The sequence below is a fragment of the Silurus meridionalis genome, chromosome 17, assembly GCF_014805685.1.
Source record: "Silurus meridionalis isolate SWU-2019-XX chromosome 17, ASM1480568v1, whole genome shotgun sequence".
NCBI lineage: Eukaryota > Metazoa > Chordata > Actinopteri > Siluriformes > Siluridae > Silurus > Silurus meridionalis.
In genome coordinates, this window is record NC_060900.1 from 22,147,723 (window position 1) to 22,167,784 (window position 20,062).

Consider the following 20,062-nt stretch of genomic DNA (forward strand, 5'->3'; position numbering starts at 1 on the left):
AGTCCGAGGCACACAAATGTCTAGGATGTCTTTGCATATTATAATATTGTATTTCGAATGGAAGATGTTCAGTCACCTGCTAAAGAGCTCTGACCTCAACCCTTTTAAACACTTTTGCGATGAATTGAAACACTGATTGTGGTGGCCTCCTCCAGACCTGCTCACCCTACCTCAGTACCTGACTTCACTAACACCCTTGTGGCTGAATGAGCACAAATCTCTACAAGCACACACTAAAATCTAGTGGAATATCTTCTAAGATTAGAGGGAATTATATCTGCAAATGGGGACTAAATGCTGAATAGGATGTTCAAAAAAATCTTATGGTTAAGTGTCCACAAACTATTGTCCATATAGACATTCCAATGAAAAAGCAATTTATGTGTGTGTGTGTGTGTGTGTGTGTGTGTGTGTGTGTGTGTGTGTGTGTGTGTGTGTGTGAAATTAAGGATAGAGGTGCATTTGAAGGTAATAAACAGAAGATGAAACATGGTGAGGGAGAGAAGCACTCGGATGAATTTGTGCTTGTGGAAACCAATCGCAGGTCTACAGTAACATTTATAGTGTCTTTTAGTCAACCGTGTCATGATTGAGATCTAAAGCAAGGCTATGAGCCACATTCAAATATTTTTACACTGACATGCAAAGAAAAAATGTTTTCAGAGCTTTAAATCTACTCACTCTTGCATGACCTTGGTATGTTTTTCAACATCTCCACCTGTCACCCTGACTAAGACTCAGGAACCAGTAAGAGTATTTAATGGTGACGCAGAGCCGTTTGAAAAAATACTCATCTGTTAACGACCTGCATTGGTCTGTCTGCTGACAAGCATGCGCTGTTTTTCACATTGACGCACACATCACTGAGTCCACAGAAATAAAACACGTATAGCAGAATTTTGCCTGTCTCTATATCACAATAGATATAAATTAATAAACATCTATTAGAGCTTAGATAACCAGCTTTAAGTCTGGACATCAAGAAGTTGCTAAAGCCTCTACATCTTTGTCCTGTACCCTGTCAGAAAAAAATAGATTTTCTTTGTATTAATGGGGAAAAAAGTCCAAAAAAAAAAAAATAATAATTACAGCAAGCAACCCAAAGTCAAGCCAAGGGTGCAGTGCTTTAGTTCTAAAATTGTGAGTAAACAGTCAGTAAACTATGTGTTAAATATTTGTGGACATCTGACCATAAGCATTTAGTCCCCGTTTGCTTGTATAATAACCTCCACTATTCTGGAAAGGTGCTCCACTAGATTTTCGAGTGTGCGTGAAGAGGGTGTTGATGTAGGTTAAGGAGGTCTGGGTTAAAGTCAACATCTAATTTATCCCAAAGGTCTTTAATGCATTTGAGGTCAGAGCTCTATAGCAGGCAATTCAAGATCTTCCACTTTATCCTATGTGAACTATATCTTTCTGAAAACAAATATGGCTGGAAAAGTCAGGTGTCCCAGTATTTTACGTAGAGGTCAACCGATTCATTGGTTTAGGCAATTAATTAGCACAGATATTTAATTGCTAGAATTATAGTCTAAATTATAGTCAAAATTCATACAAATAGTTTTTCCTGGCTGCGTTATACAGTACAAGAGCGGCCACTAGAGACGAATCACTGATGCTACATGCTGTTTATTTGTGTATTATATATGTGTGTGTGTGTGTGTGTGTGTGTGTGTGTGTGTGTGTGTGTGTGTGTGTGTACATACATATACGTGTGTGTGTATATATATATATATATATATATATATATATATATATATATATATATATATATATATATATATATATATATATATATATATATTCACACACATATATAATGTTCAGTACTGTTTTCCTTTAAGTGTTTTGTTTGTTTGCTTGTTTGTTTTATCCAGTATCCATCATATTAAAAACTATCGGTTGATTATTCGGTTATTAGCAAGTACAATTCAATCGAGCTATCAGAATCGGTAAAGTCCACTATCGGTCGACCTTAAATTTTGCGCGTATAATTTTGTCTTTGTGGTACTTTTTGAACTGTGATCTCATTAAACACCGCATTACTAATTTTTTAGGAATAGTTGTTGTGTTTATTATGTTTGTATTTATCATTCCCATGAACAATGATGTCCACAATTATCACATGCTCCATATACAGTATATTATTATCTGAAAACCAGTAGAGTTGCAGAAAAATTGCAATGTTTACGGGTAAAGTTTCTACAGACCCTAACCCTAGATATAAATATTATTCCACTGGATAATACATCTATAATCTTTTTTTTTAAAGCACAGGGTGAGTGTGAAAGGAAAATCTTATTTGTGCGATGTTTAGACAAGAGATTTATTATGTACAGCTTTGTTTACGCAGCAGGGCAAATCGGAATTAGGATTTAAATGCCATTATCACACAGTACTGCTGAATTGGTCAGAGGATGTTATATAATTTTCTAACAGCAGTTCTGATCATATGAAAGGTTTACACTTAATGCACTCGTTTAAATATGGTGTTGCATCTGTAGTTACGACTCCCACTGTAATTTCTATGGCATGCATTCAGATAATAGATATGAAAGACCAGTGCAATTGATTTGACAGACAAAGGGAAGGGCACGATAGAAAGTTTGTGTGTGTGTGTGTGTGAGACAGAGAGAGAGAGAGAGAGAGAGAGAGAGAGAGAGAGACAGACCGGAGGTAGAAGAGAGACAGACCTGAGGTAGAAGAGAGACAGACAGATTGGCAGGAGAGCGAGAGACAGAGACAAACCTGAGGTGGGAGAAAGAGACCTGAGGTGGGAGAGACACAGACAGACAGATGGGCGGAATAGACTTGGGGCGGGACAGAGTGAGAGACCTGAGGTGGAAGAGAGAGTTGGAGGGGGGGAGCAAGCAGATTGGCCAAGTTCTCACACACCGTAGAGACACTGGGCGGAGAGTAAACACTGTACTTCAATGAGGAAGGGGTGGTAGATAGAAGTGTGTGTGTGAACAGAGGAGCGTGTGGGAGTTCAGCGCGTTGGAAATACGTGAAGACGACTCCACACGCTGCCTTTCCTTCGGACAAGGTGGCAGCAGAGACGTTCAGGCACAATGAGTATTGTTATGAAGCCTCGCTCGCGCTCCACCAGCTCACTGAAATGCATGGAAGGGTAAACTTTTTTGCTGTTTTTTGAATTTTTTCTCACTCTGCTGCCTCAGTCTGCTGCTTGTTGCCCTTTTCTTCTTTCTTCTCTTTTTCTCTCTTTACATTTCTCTGTAGTATAACTGCCTCTGTGTTTCCTCTGGATTTTTCCTATACTTACACATACAAACACCTATTTCCTGGGCTTTCTCCACACATTCCTGGCATTGTTACGTCCCCTCCCTCCCTTCCTCACGTTCACATGCTGTATCTCACTGTCACACTCACACGCACAGACACTCACACACACAGACACTCACACACACACACTGAATTTTGGCTGCTGAGTGTCGAGGGTCATATTTGCTGGTTTTATAGGCAAACTGTAGAATTAACAGTCATATCTCTTACCAGTTAATTAACTCTACGCCACGCGGCTGATTGCACTAAAGTGCCCTGACGTGTTGTAGTTTCAGACGTGACCCACGCCTCGTTTCAGACATCTCTCCCGGGTGCGAGATGTTTCTGTGCGCACACAACGAGACCGCTGAAAGCTGTTTACATGCTGAAGGGCAGATAGCTCGGGCCTCTTTTTCTCCTGCCCCATCTTGTTCCTTATCTCCTTGCGCTTATTATAGACTCAGAGCGAGTGCTTGTTGGCATAGCGGAGTTTATCTTTTGTGATTACCGTCGTGTCTGAATGAATTGTTATTCACTTAGGCTTGTGATAACAGCTGTATAAAGCTATTGTGCTGCTGCGGAACACCATTGTAGTTATGCTGGGTTTTGTTGTGGACACCCAAGCGTTTGGATTTCTGCTTGATATTTGCAGACGGATGCTAATGTCTGCGTGGACGTGTTTACGTGTAGGGACGAAGCGTGTGGAACAGGGCTTCTGGAGTGCCGCATGTCATCCGTGTTAATTAAACATTCCAGCTATGTAAACTTTGGGTGGGATGCATTTGCAATCTGGTTAAAGAAGTGAGTGCGTGCGTTATTCCAGCATGTAAAAAGATTTCTTTGGATCCTTTTGTTTTTGTGTAAGCTGCATTCTTGGCAAGAATACCTGAAGTCATAGCAAGCTAATAACTAATAAACACACAAAAAATAAAAGTAGAGTATAAATAGAGTATAATAATTGAATAGTATAATAGAGATTATAGCAGTAAAATGTTGTTATTTAGTTAGTTATTAGTTTTAATTTATTTTCAGCTTCACCTAGCAATTCAAACAACAACCTTAAAACAACACCAGAATACATAAAAAACGAATAAAAATCTAAAAGCTTACATTTGAAATTCGCACACGTCTACATTCCTATATGTATATGTATATGTATATATGCATGACATGTCTCCGCCACTCACATTCCTGAATCAGCATCCAGTATTCTGACGGCAGTTACCACAAATGGGAATTGATGCACAGTTTTCCTCCCAGTGGTTGTTTAAAGCAGCACCATGAAGGCCATGGGCAGAATCCTCTAGGATAATAAAGACTTTCTGTTTAAACTTAAAATTCTAATTCAAATGATAAATTATAATTATAAACTATAAATGTATTTATATCATTTAACTGCCTGTATGTCGAACCTGCTACCTCAACCAATCGAGATAATTTGACTTTTTTTGACACTCAGATTTCCATAGAACGGACATAACGCACTCAACAGGATTTTGATGAAGCATTCATCAAGATTTAAAACAAGATATGATTATACATGCTTTGCGTTGCCTTTTTATAAAATAGTCTATATTCTCACCAAACCAAAGAGTTTTATCTGTAAATGTTCGTAAATTTTTAGTTTTCATTTTAAGCTCGTCAAGGATCGAAATTGTCGAAGCTGCTTACATTTGCTAGTTCTATTACCTAATTCTTTAGTTTGAGTAATTTGTTTCGCACCTGAGTCTTCTTTGCACCAATATTACTTTGGGTTCGGTGGAAACCCATGGAGACATTTAATGGGTAGCGTTACACTTAACATTAAATCGAGTTTTATCAGGTGTTATGTCAAAACGTATAATTTTTTTCGTTCCTTGAAATCGTTGTGTTGGAGCTATAACTAGAGCTCACGAATTAAAAGTGCAACCACATCAGCGTTTACGTTTGGAAAGTTACGCGTATTCAGAGTTGACCTGCGCACACACTTAAGTAGATCTTTTGAGCTCATTAATCACATTATGTAAATTATCTACATGTTGTTCACACCTCTGGGCGTGCCAGATGTTTCACAGGAAACGGGTTTATCTACAGAGTCTAGACCACTTCGTTTAAACGTAAGTGTATGGCTTTCAGCCAGACATGATCAAGGAAATACAGACTGAAGAAGGAATTTTCTTGTAAAAGATAAAAAAAAAAGGGGCTGAGGATTATTATAGTACTGAAATCAACACTTAATACAAGTCTAAAGTATTGTCACTATATTGCTGCTTAAATATTCTTAATTGAATGATCACATGAATCATCTTTTTAAATAGAGATAAACTTCGTTTGTAGTCTGTGGTTTACTGATATATTACCTGAGCTATTTCCCTTGTTTAATAATGAGACACAGTGAGATGTAAAAATAAGAATTTAGAAGCAATCGACATAGAAAAATGGCAATAAAGTCGAAAGGCTACTCTTCGCTGTTAATATTTTCATGAACAGTGAGTGAATATTACTGTAAAATGTCATGAATGTCTCCGCCCCCCCCAAGCATGTCTTAGGGTAAGACATGCTTCCAGACTGTACTCTGTTCTTACACCGGGGTGGTGAAATAAACTTCCCCTTAATGTCTGAACAGCTGAGTCACTAACAGTCTTCAAACAATGTCAAGTTGTATAAGCGCAACTTCCAAACGCCATAAATGTTATGTTACAAAGATCCTGAGTGCAAAGCTACACATGTTTTGATTGTAACATGCTTGTGACTTGTCAGTGATTGTTTTCACCTATTCACTGTGTAGATGGTGATTAGTTAGTAGTCTGTTTATACCCTCATCTTCCTGTGTCAACTCAGGAACTCTTGCTCATTGTTTGCTGGATGTTTATGTGCATCGTCACCCTGGTTATGATTTCCGGTGTTTGAACATGAGATCGTTTTTAATGACTATTAGTTGGCCATAAATAAAGAAGCTGTTGAATTTCTGCACTTGTCTTGTTTCTAAACAGCTATCAGCCACTTGTTTTGCTACTACAGTAAGAACAGGTTAAGGTGTTGCATCTAGCTGTGCTAGTGTAAAGGAAACTTAAAAACATGGTGTAGATACTTACATATGTATTTATTTTGAGGGGCAGGATACGTGCCAGAAAACCATTATTGCCTTGCTTTGATTTTACCCAAAAGGTATGTGCATTTACATAAATAGCAGCTGCTGAAAGAGTTAAGTTGTTGTCTTGTCAGATATTCGAACCTGATTAAATTTTTCCTGACAGGATGTAATCCACCCATTTCCTCCTGGAAGATGATTCGTATCACAAAAATAGAGCATTTTGTTATTAAACTGAATCTAATAGCGTTGTCCAGACTTTTCAAAGTAAAGATAATAAACAATAATTGGAAAAACTTTGAGATTTGAGGACAAGGGAAAAAAAACAGTTGCATAAAAGTCGTTCCTTTAATGCCAGAATCAGCGAGCTAAACCACATTGCATTCCTTTCCTTGTTTAGGCTGATTCTATCATTTATTTCAGCGTCACCATGACGATAAAAAGCAAAATGGTGATGGCCAGTAGCTAACACATGCCTGAAAGATCGCTAACTAATGCCATGTGTGTCGTGTGTGCTTCATTTCATCATCATTTGTAGAAGGGAGAATTTTTTTTTTCTTTTTCTCACAATGTCAAAATTTAACCAGTAGAGTAGAATAGAAGACATTGAAAATGTGGAGGTGGATATTGTATGTATTGCAGAGTTTAGTATTTTCACCCCTAAGTTTTATGGGTACTAGAAGTTAATAGCAGCATGGCGCCTGGAACAAGAAAAGAATGCAACAGTCAAATGGTGTAAAATAAAGGTTTGGTCATGTAAATGAGGTAATACATGACAGCAGTGTAGCATGTGGAGTAAATATTACAACCAGAACAGAATATGAGAGATGGTGGCATTGTTAACAGTTTTAGAAAATAGTTTTAGCACATTTAGAAAAGGAAATACAAACATTTGTTGTTTTTACATTATGTTTTGCAATATACATATATAGTGGTCCCCCAGAAGTCGCCGGGGTTACGTTCAAAGACCCCCGCGAGTTCCGTAAATCAGCAGACCCGCATCCTTAGTGAACCTTAGTAAATTCATCTACACATTATGACACTTTAATACAATAATGTGTTTTAACAATTTTATGAAATGAAAATATGTTATTCCTTACGTTCCTGAATATTCCTGAATAGGTTCCAAATAAGAACCAAGAGCCAAGAATTCCCGAACCGCGAATTGTCGGGGGTTGACTATGTGTATGTGTGTGTGTGTACATCATATATATATATATATATATATATATATATATATATATATATATATATATATAATGTTTTTGTCTTGTTGATATAAAGGCAATTAAATTTTGTCCTAAGTGTGTCCAGACTTTTGCACTAGACTGAATGCATCTATGAATTACCGTATGTAGAAATATGCAGTTTGCATTTGATAAGAGTTTTGTGGTCTGTAAATGTAGCTGAGAATGCTTTCTAGGTTTAAAACAACCCAGAGCAGTATATGAGCAGGGTAAACATTTGGCATCAGCAATTGGTCATTACTGTGGACACTGGTCTTTTGGCATGTCTTTGTTTATCCTGAGGAACTTACAGTTATCTCGTTTATACTATAAGCAGTTGAAGCTTATAGGGGCCCTGCTCAAGGGCCCAACATTGGCAGCATAGTAGTGCTGGCATTCAAACTCACAACCTAGTAATCAGAGATCCAATAATCTACCAATTAGAGTGTATTAAAAAGAAAACGTAGAGACAGTTTGGTTACTTTCAAATACAGAGCTGCATTCCCGGGAATCCACAGTGACCTTTTATAACAGTGATTTATTTCAGCTGGTTTAGTGTATTAACTCCACTGTAACAGCTCGAGTCTCTTGTATCTGTCGTTCTCAAAGTGTTCTCAGGAGCCACAGAGTTCTGTGGTTTTTTAATCGTGTAAGAAAAGTGGAACTAAAAACCCAAAGTGATCAAGTTATCATGTCTATAAATACTGTCTCCTGGAATTTAATGTCGACATTTTGAATAAAAATTGGTTCTTGTGGTGAAAAATTACAAAAATAAAAAAATCTCTGTATCCAGTCAGTAAAAAGGAAGTGTGTTGTGCACATTAAAAAAATCATCTTTTTTTTGTTGTAAAAGTTTGTGCCCTACAGCTGAGTTCACTGCCTGTAAAAACCTCTGTCTGATGCCATTATTTTACATAATAATAGGGAATGTGCTTTTACGCATGGCAAGGCCATTTCAGCCCCGTCCAAGTGATCTTTGCTGTTAATTCTAATCCAAATCTGTTAGGCAGAAGGTCAGGGTCAGTCTGCACTCAAATCAAATAGAGAAGACATTTCGTTTGGTGTGCGTCCCTATCAGCGTATCAAGCTCTCAAGGAGAAGATGCCGAAAGAACAAACAGTGCCGTGTTTTTAACCCAGTCGGAGTGAATGTGTAACCCAACCTGGAATGAAGCATGCAGTAATCCTTGTTTAAGGAAAAGAGGGAGGCCATCACTTCATATTCACTCTGCCAGGGATGATCTACAATTAAACAGAGAGAAGGAAAAGGAGACAGAGAAGGAACAGTGCGTTATTTCTGCGCTTGTGCATTTAACTCCATGTCAAAGATTCAGTTAATGGTTTTAAAGGTCATTCTGTGAGATCATTCAGGGTTCGGGGCTGCTTCTTATGTGGTAGTAAAGGCAAGAGGATGTTGGATTGATACTAGAACGCTGTTTCAGTTCAGATTATAGCTGATAAGTAAGGAATGAAACATGACAGGCTGTGGTGTCCCCAAATTTTATGTTCTAATAATAGCATAGGCTAAAGTTTTTAACTCCTCGTTTCACAGCAATTTGTGTGGGATTACCACTTAATACCACTTTCTGAACAATGCACTAAAAATAAATGTAAAACAAAATACAAATCAGAAAGGTAGCTGTCTTTTTTCAGTACTACAATTTTGCTAGACAAATTTCTGATGAGAATTTAAAAAGGCACATTTCAATCTAAGTAATGAAAAAGTCAGTGTTTTTTTTTTATTTTATATTATAATTATTTGCAAAAAGTAAATGGCACAGAACCAAGTCAAAACTTTGCCACCCGGATTACTTCCATTGCTGCAATCTGCTTTTCCTACTACTGTGCATTCCTCCTGCCTTTGATTTTATTGATATCACAGTTTAGGAAAGTGGACATCTCGTTTTTTATTAAACACTATAAAGACAAAAATATTGGGATATCTGACTTTTCTAGTCAATGTGGTTCTTCCCCAAACAGTTAACACAAAATGTAAGGCACAAAAACTTTATTGGATGTCTTTGGATGCAGTAGCATTACATTTTCCCCAAACCTGTTCTAGCATGACCTTTAGACAAAATGAGCTCCACGAAGATATGGTTTGCATGGGTTGGAGTGAAAGATCTTGAGTGGCCTGCTATAGAGCTCTTTATTGAATGAGCACAAATCTCCAAAATCTTGTGGAACACCTTCCTAGAAGAGTGGAGAATATTTTATCAGCAAAAGAAGACTAAATGTGGATGATGTTCGAAAAGCACATACAAAGCTTACGATGTCCGACCTTTTGTCCACATAATTACATACATTCTTCTTTTAGCAGCAGTTGAGAAAGGAAACTTCAGGCACCAAAAAGGTCTTGTCTGAACATGTACATCTCATATTGTTGCTATTCCATTAATGTTTTGGAGGAAGGCTAATGTAAGCCTGCGTAGGCATAATGCACACAGAAGGATTTACTTGTGTAACACGATTAAGCTCTGCAGTATGGCTCATATCAGATATGGGATATAGTATAAAATGCTTACATATGTCTAGCTAAAGTTTTCACTGAGCCCAGGCATAACACTAGTTAAGCCTGCCGTCATCCCCGTAGTAGTGACGTCCATGGAGGACCCCTGCACGTGGTCACATTTTGCAGCACTGGTGTTCATTGTTCAGCTCTATCTTAACACGTCAAACAGAGTGGATTAGTCAGTATTAGCCAATAGCGGCCTAAGCTCCACCCGCATGTGTAATCACGGTGACTACAAGCCTGAGGTCCGCCAGGGAGTTAAGTGAGAAACAGAGAGAGACGTAATGCCGCGTCACGCCCCACGTCAAACCAGAGGGAATCCCAGGAGCTTTGAGATTGTGCAAATGCTCTCTAGGTGTTCTGGGTCAGCCCAGGTAACTACTGCACAGCCGACTATTAAGGGGGGCGCAAACTGGTTGCGAGGAAGTGCGTCTTAGGAAGATAAGAAAGATATTAGTAAGCAGTAAACGTCTCCTGCAAAGGAACTTCATTGAAACAGAGATTTTTTTATTATAAGTTAGAATGAAAATAGAGTGTTCTGGAAATAAAATGTGGCCTTATTCGAGGAGCTTTTAATGGTTATTTTGTACAATTAATAAGACGAGTAATTTTGATTCAGTGTGTTTTGAAGTCACATTAAACAGGTCTTTATTTATCGAAAGTATTCAAAAAGTTTCGTAGCAGCTTTTTGATAGGATTATAGTACAATTTCTTGCATTTTTTCATAATGAATGAACAACCCTCTATTTTTTCAGCTGTTTAAATCCTGATTAAAATAAGCTCTCTAGTTACACTGTTACTTAGTAGATTTAAGTCCTAAAGCTTAAAAATATGCCTCAGTGAATTAATAATAATCCATCGACTGGACTGTATTTTCCTCTTCGACTCTCTTAGATTTACAGATAAGCTGTTTTGCATGACCATAGTGAAATGTGATGAAGGGTATTGTTTTGTTCGGCATGTTGCTGATTTGATGCTGGTCAAAACAGGACTGAATTGCTTTGTGGCATTATCTATCATAATACCTATATGTTAGTGTTTTTTTATTTAATGTATGGGCTTTTTGTTTTAAAGCACCATTGGTATAAGCTCCCTAGACAAAATATTTGTTGCATCTACTCATTGTTATTGTATCTCTTTATTGTACACACAATAGGACACCTGGACAAATGGAATTTGGCATTAAATAGGGTCATCAGTTACCTTTTGTGTTTTATATCCAAACACAGTATATCCCACATTCCGAGACCACACCCTGGCCTGGAAAGTCATTAGACCTCAGTCCAGGTTATTTTGAAGCATTAAGTACAGTGGAACCCAGTTATGTCGATGTCCTAGGGGGTCGCCAAAAAGCTTAGAGGTAACCGATGATCGAGATAAACGAAAATCAAAATGGCGGCAATATATTAACGTGCTTGAAATTTCTTTATGTACATGATGTGAGTTAATAAATGAGAATGTGCATGCACGTGTTTTTGAAGGGGTTTTTTACACAACAGCGTTGCCGCGATTTGTTTGATGAAGGCATGCTATAAAAATACATACAGTACATGTTTATCTGTCAGGAATCCACCTGCCACGCCCCCTTCCGCCCCCTTCAGCGTGTCAGGTGCTTTCTCGGCTGCTTTCTCTGAAGCTCCCGGCTTCAATCGCGCACATATGGTGCTCGTTTAGCATCATCACCAGCTCCTATTTAAACTTCCACACTCTCACTGTCCGTTATTGTTGGTATATGTTGGTTCACGGCGGTCGTTGTTATCGCGCATGCGTATCCCGGTACGTGCCTTCCCACCGGCACTCTCTCAACGGCTGCTCTTTTCTTTTGAATTTAAATCTCCTTAAAAGAGGTTTTTCATTGTAAAAAAATGATAATTGTATAATAGTTACAGTGGGGCAAAAAAGTATTTAGTCAGCCACCAATTGTGCAAGTTCTCCCACTTAAAAAGATGAGAGAGGCCTGTAATTTTTTTATCATAGGTACACTTTAACTATGAGAGACAAAATGAGAAAAAAAATCCAGAAAATCACATTGTCTGATTTTTAAAGAATTTATTTGTAAATAATAGTGGAAAATAAGTATTTGGTCACCTACAAAAAAGCAAGATTTCTGGCTCTCACAGACCTGTAACTTCTTCTTTAAGAGGCTCCTTTGTCCTCCATTTGTTACCTGTATTAATGGCACCTGTTCGAACTTGTTACAGGCCTCTCTCATCTTTTTAAGTGGGAGAACTTGCACAATTGGTGGCTGACTAAATACTTTTTTGCCCACTGTATATGCATATTATGTGGGGTGTCTACTGTACTGTTTTGGAAGTGTTTCCTATAGAAATGACATATACCACAGAAAATAGGAAATGATATAAACTGAATTCAGAATTAAACAGCACTCTGGAACAATTTGTTTTCATTTTTCTTAGAATGCTTGACAGATTATAAAATGATGATAGCTTGTTTAGGTTTAGATTTTATCCTGAGTGTATCCCTGTACCAAAAGTGTTCATGTTCATTTCAATTGTTCACTTATGATGTTTTTTTTGCAGTTTCGATGTGGATAATGGCACGTCGTCAGGACGCAGCCCGCTGGACCCAATGGCCAGCCCTGGGTCAGGTCTCATCCTGCAGGCCAACTTCGTCCATAGCCAACGGAGGGAGTCGTTCTTGTACCGCTCGGACAGCGACTATGACCTCTCACCAAAGTCCATGTCGAGAAACTCCTCCATCGCCAGTGACATGTGAGCAGAACTAAGAAAGAACATAGCTTGATATAATGTGTGCCTCCGCTTAGTGGTTCTCAAATAATTCATTTCTTATAGTTCTTTGCATTGACTGATTTGTTTAAGCTAAACAATGATAACTGGGAAAAACAAGTCTATAAATAACATTGTGTGAAAGACTCAGGAACAAATAGCTCTATGGCTTATTGTACACATGTAAATAATGAGCCTAATATTTGAATAGTTGAAAAATGGTAGAAATGATATTCTTGTGCTTTATGTAATGTCAATGTCATGTTTGATTTTCTACTTAAAACTGTAATACTGGATCAGACATAGCAACTCTTGGTAAACAAATGGTTGCTGATATTATTTTATATGACTGTACTCATTAAAACTGTTTTTTCCTCCCACTATGTAGACATGGAGATGACATGATTGTTACCCCTTTTGCACAGGTAGGTCAATGTTTCTTCAATAAAGCACTGCTTTTTTCCTCTTTAAGCTTTTTAGGTTTAGCTCAAATGCATCTGAATATTATTAACTATTCTTATTATATGTTGGCTCAATAGTGGAATTGGAATTGTTTTCAACTAGGTTTAATTGTTTAAAATGCAGTATGCATGCTTCTTGAAAACTTGTGTCATGTTTTGTCATGTTCTTCCTTTCAGGTCCTGGCTAGTTTGAGAACTGTACGAAATAATTTCTCAGCACTGACAAATGTACAGCAAGAAAGAACCTCTAACAAGTAAGCAGTCATTCAACTGATTGATTTATTAGATATGCCCTAATCCTGTTGTAACCGGACCTACTGTACTGCTTTTTCTTTTTTTTTGGTGACAGGATAAATATAATTGTGATTCCTTTTGAACTTTTAACAATGACTCGATAGTTTTGGATAAGAAGAAATATTTATACTCCAGCAGCTTTGGAGGCAGTTCCTTATTGGACTTATTAGTAATCTCCAGGGCAAATAAGTAGCAGCTCTGTGAAATTTAAAGTTAAAGTCTTGTAATTCTTACATATGTGTCTTCTTTCCTCCAGGAGATCACCCATGTGTAACCCTCCACCCATCACAAAGACCACATATACAGGTGTGCTATCTTTAGCCTTTCTTCCAACATATTTTGTGTTTGTGTATAAGAAACTTGCAAAAAAACAAATCCGGTCAATTTGTTTATATGATGAATATATTTCCTGGCCAGATGTGTGGTCTGAAGCTTAAAACCAGGAGGAAGTGTGAGAGCACATGGCTCTCAGTATAAATACAGCAAGGCCAGCCAAAGGTTATCAAACCTGCATGGCCTCCTTAGCATGGCGTTTCATGTCACACGCTACCACAGCATTTCACACGTTCCTTTTCTCAGTCCTGCTGCTGGAAAAGCACTTTATAAACAACAGGGTTATTATAGTTTTAATAATGCAGTCGTAAACATAAGTCAGGATCTTATATTACAGCCAAACGATTTATTATTATTATTATAATTATTAGGAATATCACATTGTATGTTTTATATTTACACTTAACACATAAAACCTATTCATTGTCGTTCCCGCACCAGTTTCTCTCAAAGTTAAAAAGTCAAAAAAAAGTTTTACAAAGAATCTAAAAAACCATTTGACAGATTAATGCCTATCACTGAGTCTCCTAACATCGTAAAATAAATATTCATCTGAAAAATACAATATTGCAAGCTCAACACTTTTTTTTTTTGTGTTACATAACAAGAAATAATTTTCTGTTTATCAACTCTAAATTTTGCAAGTGTCTGCTTTTTAACTCTCTGTGAATGAACTGTTACTATGAAATTACCAGTGTATTTAGAACAAGCACATTAATATAAAGCTGTGATTTGGTGTGCAGCCAGAACCTCGTGAAATCTAATTAACACTTTCCAACCAATCAGAATAGAGAATTTGGCAGTTCTGGGAAATGCCATTATTTTCTGCATTCGTTTGTAGGTGCGAGACATGGACTGAAGCAGTGAATATTGTATATAAAGTCAACAAAGTACATTAAAACACACAATACCTTTATATTTCATCTCAAACTGAATCTAAAGGCTTATCAAAACAAATTACCAAATACAATGACCAAAATAAAATCAGTAGTTTTTGAAACACAAAGGTCAGATGCAATTATGGATTTTTCCATTCTTCTGCCGCAAAACATATTAAGGCATCAGCAGACTGGTTGTTGTGAAACTATTTTTATTCATAGATAGAACAAGCACTTAGCGCTATAAATAGTTTGTTTTAAAGTTGGTTTATTAATGCTGTAAACAGTGCTAGTGAAAGGAATCTTATGATAGAATCTAATGATAGAAGTAGAGCACTACTAATACAATTTTATATTTGTGAAAGAGAGAGAGAGTTGTATGAAAGAAAAATAATCAGTACATAAACTACACTGAATTCCATATGAAAAATAATGCAAATCTAAATTCATTTAAAAACTTCCAGATATTATGGTGTAATTGTGTGGATTTATGAGAAGTGATTAAAACTATATTTTGTTCGAGACTCAGATTCATTCTCGTCACAACATCAATACCCTTGAAGTAGGATAAATGTCACACAAGCCCGTGTTGAATCAGGGATTATGAGCAACTTTTCTTTAAAAAGCAATAAAAGGGTTTATTTTGAACCTCATTACACATTTACGCCTAAAAATAACCGCTGTAAAACCTCTTTGACACCAGAAGCCAGACAGAGTCTGTGATAAGAAACGGCTTTCTGCTGACTGATGGAGTTATCGATTTATGACACACCTGTCATTGTATTGATTAGCTTATGTACCTCGGGCTATTCATAGCACAATTATAATAAGAACCTGGAGCAGAGATGGCGGCTGTGGTGTGAATGAATATGCATTAAGCAACTCTGAGGAAGAACAGCAGTGTAAGGTCAGCATTCTTTGCTTATATTAGCACAGTGATCAGGTCAGGGGTGTCACGCTTTCAGTCCAGCAGTGCAGCCCTGGAGAACAACAGAATAAAAGTACAGGAAGTCCCCGAGTTACAGTGGATTCCAATGACCCTATTGTAACTTGGAAATTGAGACATGGCCTAGCCTACTCAGGAGTTTTAAAGAATGATCAGTATGTGGTAGTATACTGTAATTTGTTAATAATTTAACTTTGAAACAACAAAAACACCGGAAAAAAAAACATTGAAACAACTGAACTCTGTCGATCGCTGCAGAGAGTAAGGCTGTGTCCCAACATATCATACGAAAATGAAGATACTGCGTGAAAATTTCAATATATATTTTTTTATTTCGGTTCGCTATCGTCATCATAAGATCGTAAAATCGTAAATCGAACTATTGTAACTCTGGGACTACCTGTATATGCTTTAAGAAAGTTGTTTTTTTAAAAAAAGAAATTGTTATTAGTTATTGTAAACTAACTACTTGGTGTTTTGGTTAAAGTTGGTTAGCTGGCTAACTTGACCCATCATAACTCTACCAACTTTAGCTGGATCACTAACTTGTAGCTAAAATATTATATGAATTATTCTTAATGGTTAGCGTAAACTTTTTATGCAATGACTCATGTTATGTTTGGGAGCATATTACAGGCAGGGAATAGTGTAGAGTACAGGCTTTGTGATTCCTCAGCAGTCTGCTAAATGCCGCAAATGTCCTGCCAGTTTAGTTCATATAAGCTAATATCATGCTTGCGAAAACACATCTAAGCCTGGTTGTATTTTCTTATACAAACATGCTTTAAATGAACATTGACAATTTTTCTTTTATAATACTTATTTTGAGTTATGCATAGGTTCGGCACATTGAGGAACATTAAACTAGTAATACAGGATAGTACAGGGACAATTTGGCATTTCTGAACAGCTCTGTTGGTGTTGTTAGCATACCATATCTAATATGAGCTTGAGAAAATTGTAAGTATTATAAGTATAATTAGCATAATTATAAACAATATATGTAGAAAAGTCTTGGGACACCTGACCTTTCCTGCCATACGTGGTTCTGACAACATTTTGGAGAAGTCAGACAAAATGTCAGTCGATTTGCTCAAAAACTTTCATCTATAAATATGAGCTACCTCACCAGCCCCAATAAGTTGGTGTTTGGTTTAATGTTAATTTGTTTGATGCTTTTCAACATTAGTTAAGGTTAACTAGCTAACATGAAAATGAACATGAACTGGTTTTTGTATAGCTCTTAGAAAGTATGTTATTTAGCATTAAGCAAAGCATTAACTGAACAGTATACAAAAGTAGAATTTGTCTTCTCCCGTTAGGGGTCACCACAGCTGGTTTCCATACTACTCTGTCCTCTACATGCACCTCTTTCAAACCAACCTGCATCTCCACTACCATTTCCTTTTAGCAAAATCTACCACTATCTCCCCTACCACACTCATCTCCTTAAGGCCATACCTACCCTTCACCTACATGGCCAATGAAATCTGCCCCAATCACCAATCTTTGATTCTTATGTACACTCTCCACCACTTCATCTAACTCACTCCAGAATATTTCCTTCTCCTCCATCTCACAACCCTCTTGTGGAGCATAAGCACTGATGACATTTATCATCACCCCTTTAACTTCCAGCTTCACGTTTATCACCGTATCAGAAACTCTCTTAACCTCCACTACACTCATACTGTACTCTTCCTTCAGAATCACCCCTACACCATTTCTCTTTCCATCCACACCATGATCGAACAGTCTAAACCCACCTCCAATGTTCCTGGCCTTACTCCCTTTTCACTTGGTTTCCTGAACACACAACAAGCTAACGAGTCATAGTACAGTGGTCCCCAACTTATCGCGGAAGTTACGTGCCAAACTGCGGAAAATGAATTTTGCCCGCTAAAATGGACGCTACCCCAAATTTTATTTTTTTAATTGTTTAAGCCATAAATCATCCTCCCACATTCATTAAACACACACAGAAAACATATGCAAGAATATAGCGAGATGAATTTTGTGTTTATTTGTAGAAATATCACATTTATAGTGAGTAATGTACAGTACAGTACTGTAGCGTAGCCTATGCATAGTTTCTCTGCTTGTTTATTGTTTGACGTTTCCTTTGACGTCAAAAAAGGTTCTGAGTTAAAGCTACATATCACGGCATTCTTTATTTTCATTGGCTAAATTTGGTAATGTATGTCTTCAATTCTGCCCCCTTTTTTATGTCAGAGCCAATCACAAGCCTGATTAAAAGAATGGCCCATTCTGATTGGCCAGACTTGTTCCTCCAGCTGTATAATGTAGATTTTTACAATCCTAGCACCACAATTTTGTACACAGCGCTACGTTGTCTCGTGTAAATGTGTGATGCACACTGTAAGGTATTTTAGGTATACTTTTACTTCATTTTATAATTAATAATTAGATTTTTATTATTAAATTACCTTATTTCAACATAAAAATCCATAAAAACAATTCACTATAAGTTTAGATTTTTCGCCATAAAATAGTTATGTTGCAAATTGAAAATTGCGATAAAGTGGGACCAAAAACAATGATCAGGCATAACATTATGACATTATAACATTATGACCAGTAAAGTGAATAACACTGTTTATCTCTTCATCATGGTACCTGTTAGTATGTGGTACTGTGTATATTAGGCAGCAAGTAAACAATTTGTTCTCAAAGTAGACGTGTTATAAGCAGGAAAAATTGGGCAAGCGTAAGGATTTGAGCAAATTTGACAAGGGACTAATTGTGATGTCTAGTCAACTGGGTCAGAGCAACTCCAAAATGCAGCTCTGGTGGGCTGTTCCCAGTCTGCAGTGCTCAGTATCTATCAAAAGTGGTCCAAGGAAGGAACAGTGTTGAACCAGTGACAGGGTCATGGACGACCAAAACTCACTGATGTGGGAAGCGAATGTTGGCCCGTGTGGTCCGAACCAACAAAAGAGCTACTGTAGCTACTGTTGAAGAAGTTAATGCTGTTACTGCTCAACAGGACCAACACAATATTAGGCAGGTGGTCTTAATGTTATGCTGGATTGGTGGCTATAAAGTTATGCCTGATTGCTGTATGTGACAGCTAATCGTTTTCAGTTAAGTTTATGTAAATCAGCTACATCTTTAAAATTGTGCACAACACTAATGCTTCACTAAGTAAATACACCTAATCATTCGACAGTTAATGTTATATTGATTAACATTGTGTAGTCAGCGGAATATTCTGAGTCCCCAATCCGGATCTTCAAGATCCATTTCGAAATATCTCAGCAGCCCTGCTGTCCACGGAGCCAGTGGCCTCGCTCGTGCTGGTGTCTGGTGTCGCACTAAGCATGAGAAGAATGCCATTGACGTCAGTGCAGTCCCTTTCAGAGAGTGGCACCCCAGTCCTGCGTAGCAGAGAGAGAGAAGCCGAGAGACTGAGACAAAGAGAAAGAGGAAGGAAGGAGGAAAGAAAGTGACAGGGATAATCCAAGCTTTGTTAGAAGAGTGAACATGTGCTTTTTGTGCTCCATGTCTAAGGTTTGCAACTTACACATGCCAGCGTGCACTAGCACTCGGAAAAAAAAACGAGTAACCGATCATTTAATTATCATTTCACTACGACACACAGATATTCTTTTTAGAGAACAGGAAAGTGTCCCACAGTTTCATTGGAACTGATCAGTTGGGAATGTTTCATGACTTACATTTTGAATGTAATTCAAATATATTTGAGTGTTTTAATAAAGCACTTAAATATTCAGAAAAATTCATGCATCTCTCTATTCCCCAAGGATGATATTTAATTAAAGAAAGAACACATTTCAGGTGGCCCCCTCTACTAATTGTTTTTGAAAACACCACTTACACAAATCATTCAACTTTTTTTTTTTTTCATTTATTTAATTACTTTTTTACTTTTTTTTTCCAATTAATTTTTTATTTTTAATTCCCCTCTACTGCAGTCCAAATTTTAAACAGAAGCACCATAATCTATTTTATTCTATCTTACTGGTTCCGTTTTGATCATCTGAACATAATTATAAGACCATATCCTATTCATTGTATGTAGCAAATTCTTCCTCTTGTTTCCTCCTCATTGAATCCTGTACTATACTCCAAGCCATGGTTTGGCTGCAGCTTGCTCTCTCCTTCCACAGCGCAGCACTGGCAGCCTTCAGGCTCCTGTTTTAGAGGGAAGCTCTGCTCACGTTCGGCTAGCGACGCGCCACGGCCACCCCCCGCACACACAGGGCATCCGCTGTGATAGCACACACACACACACACACACACACACACACACACACACACACACACACACAC

General features: G+C 37.5%; 1 protein-coding gene across 5 annotated transcripts in view; it reads left to right on the top strand.

The window, feature by feature from the left end:
* The window catches only part of pde4d (phosphodiesterase 4D, cAMP-specific), a 169,526-nt gene that overhangs the window by 129,142 nt on the left and 20,322 nt on the right, over positions 1-20,062 (top strand). For 4 of the 5 annotated variants that reach the window (XM_046870704.1, XM_046870703.1, XM_046870705.1 and 1 more), the window contains 4 exons: positions 12,630-12,821; positions 13,225-13,261; positions 13,475-13,551; positions 13,848-13,897. In XM_046870704.1, the coding sequence (XP_046726660.1) occupies positions 12,630-12,821; positions 13,225-13,261; positions 13,475-13,551; positions 13,848-13,897 (356 nt within the window). Of the gene's footprint in view, positions 1-2,850; positions 3,131-12,629; positions 12,822-13,224; positions 13,262-13,474; positions 13,552-13,847; positions 13,898-20,062 lie in introns of those variants that run through there. The other variant, XM_046870706.1, reaches the window with a different exon arrangement.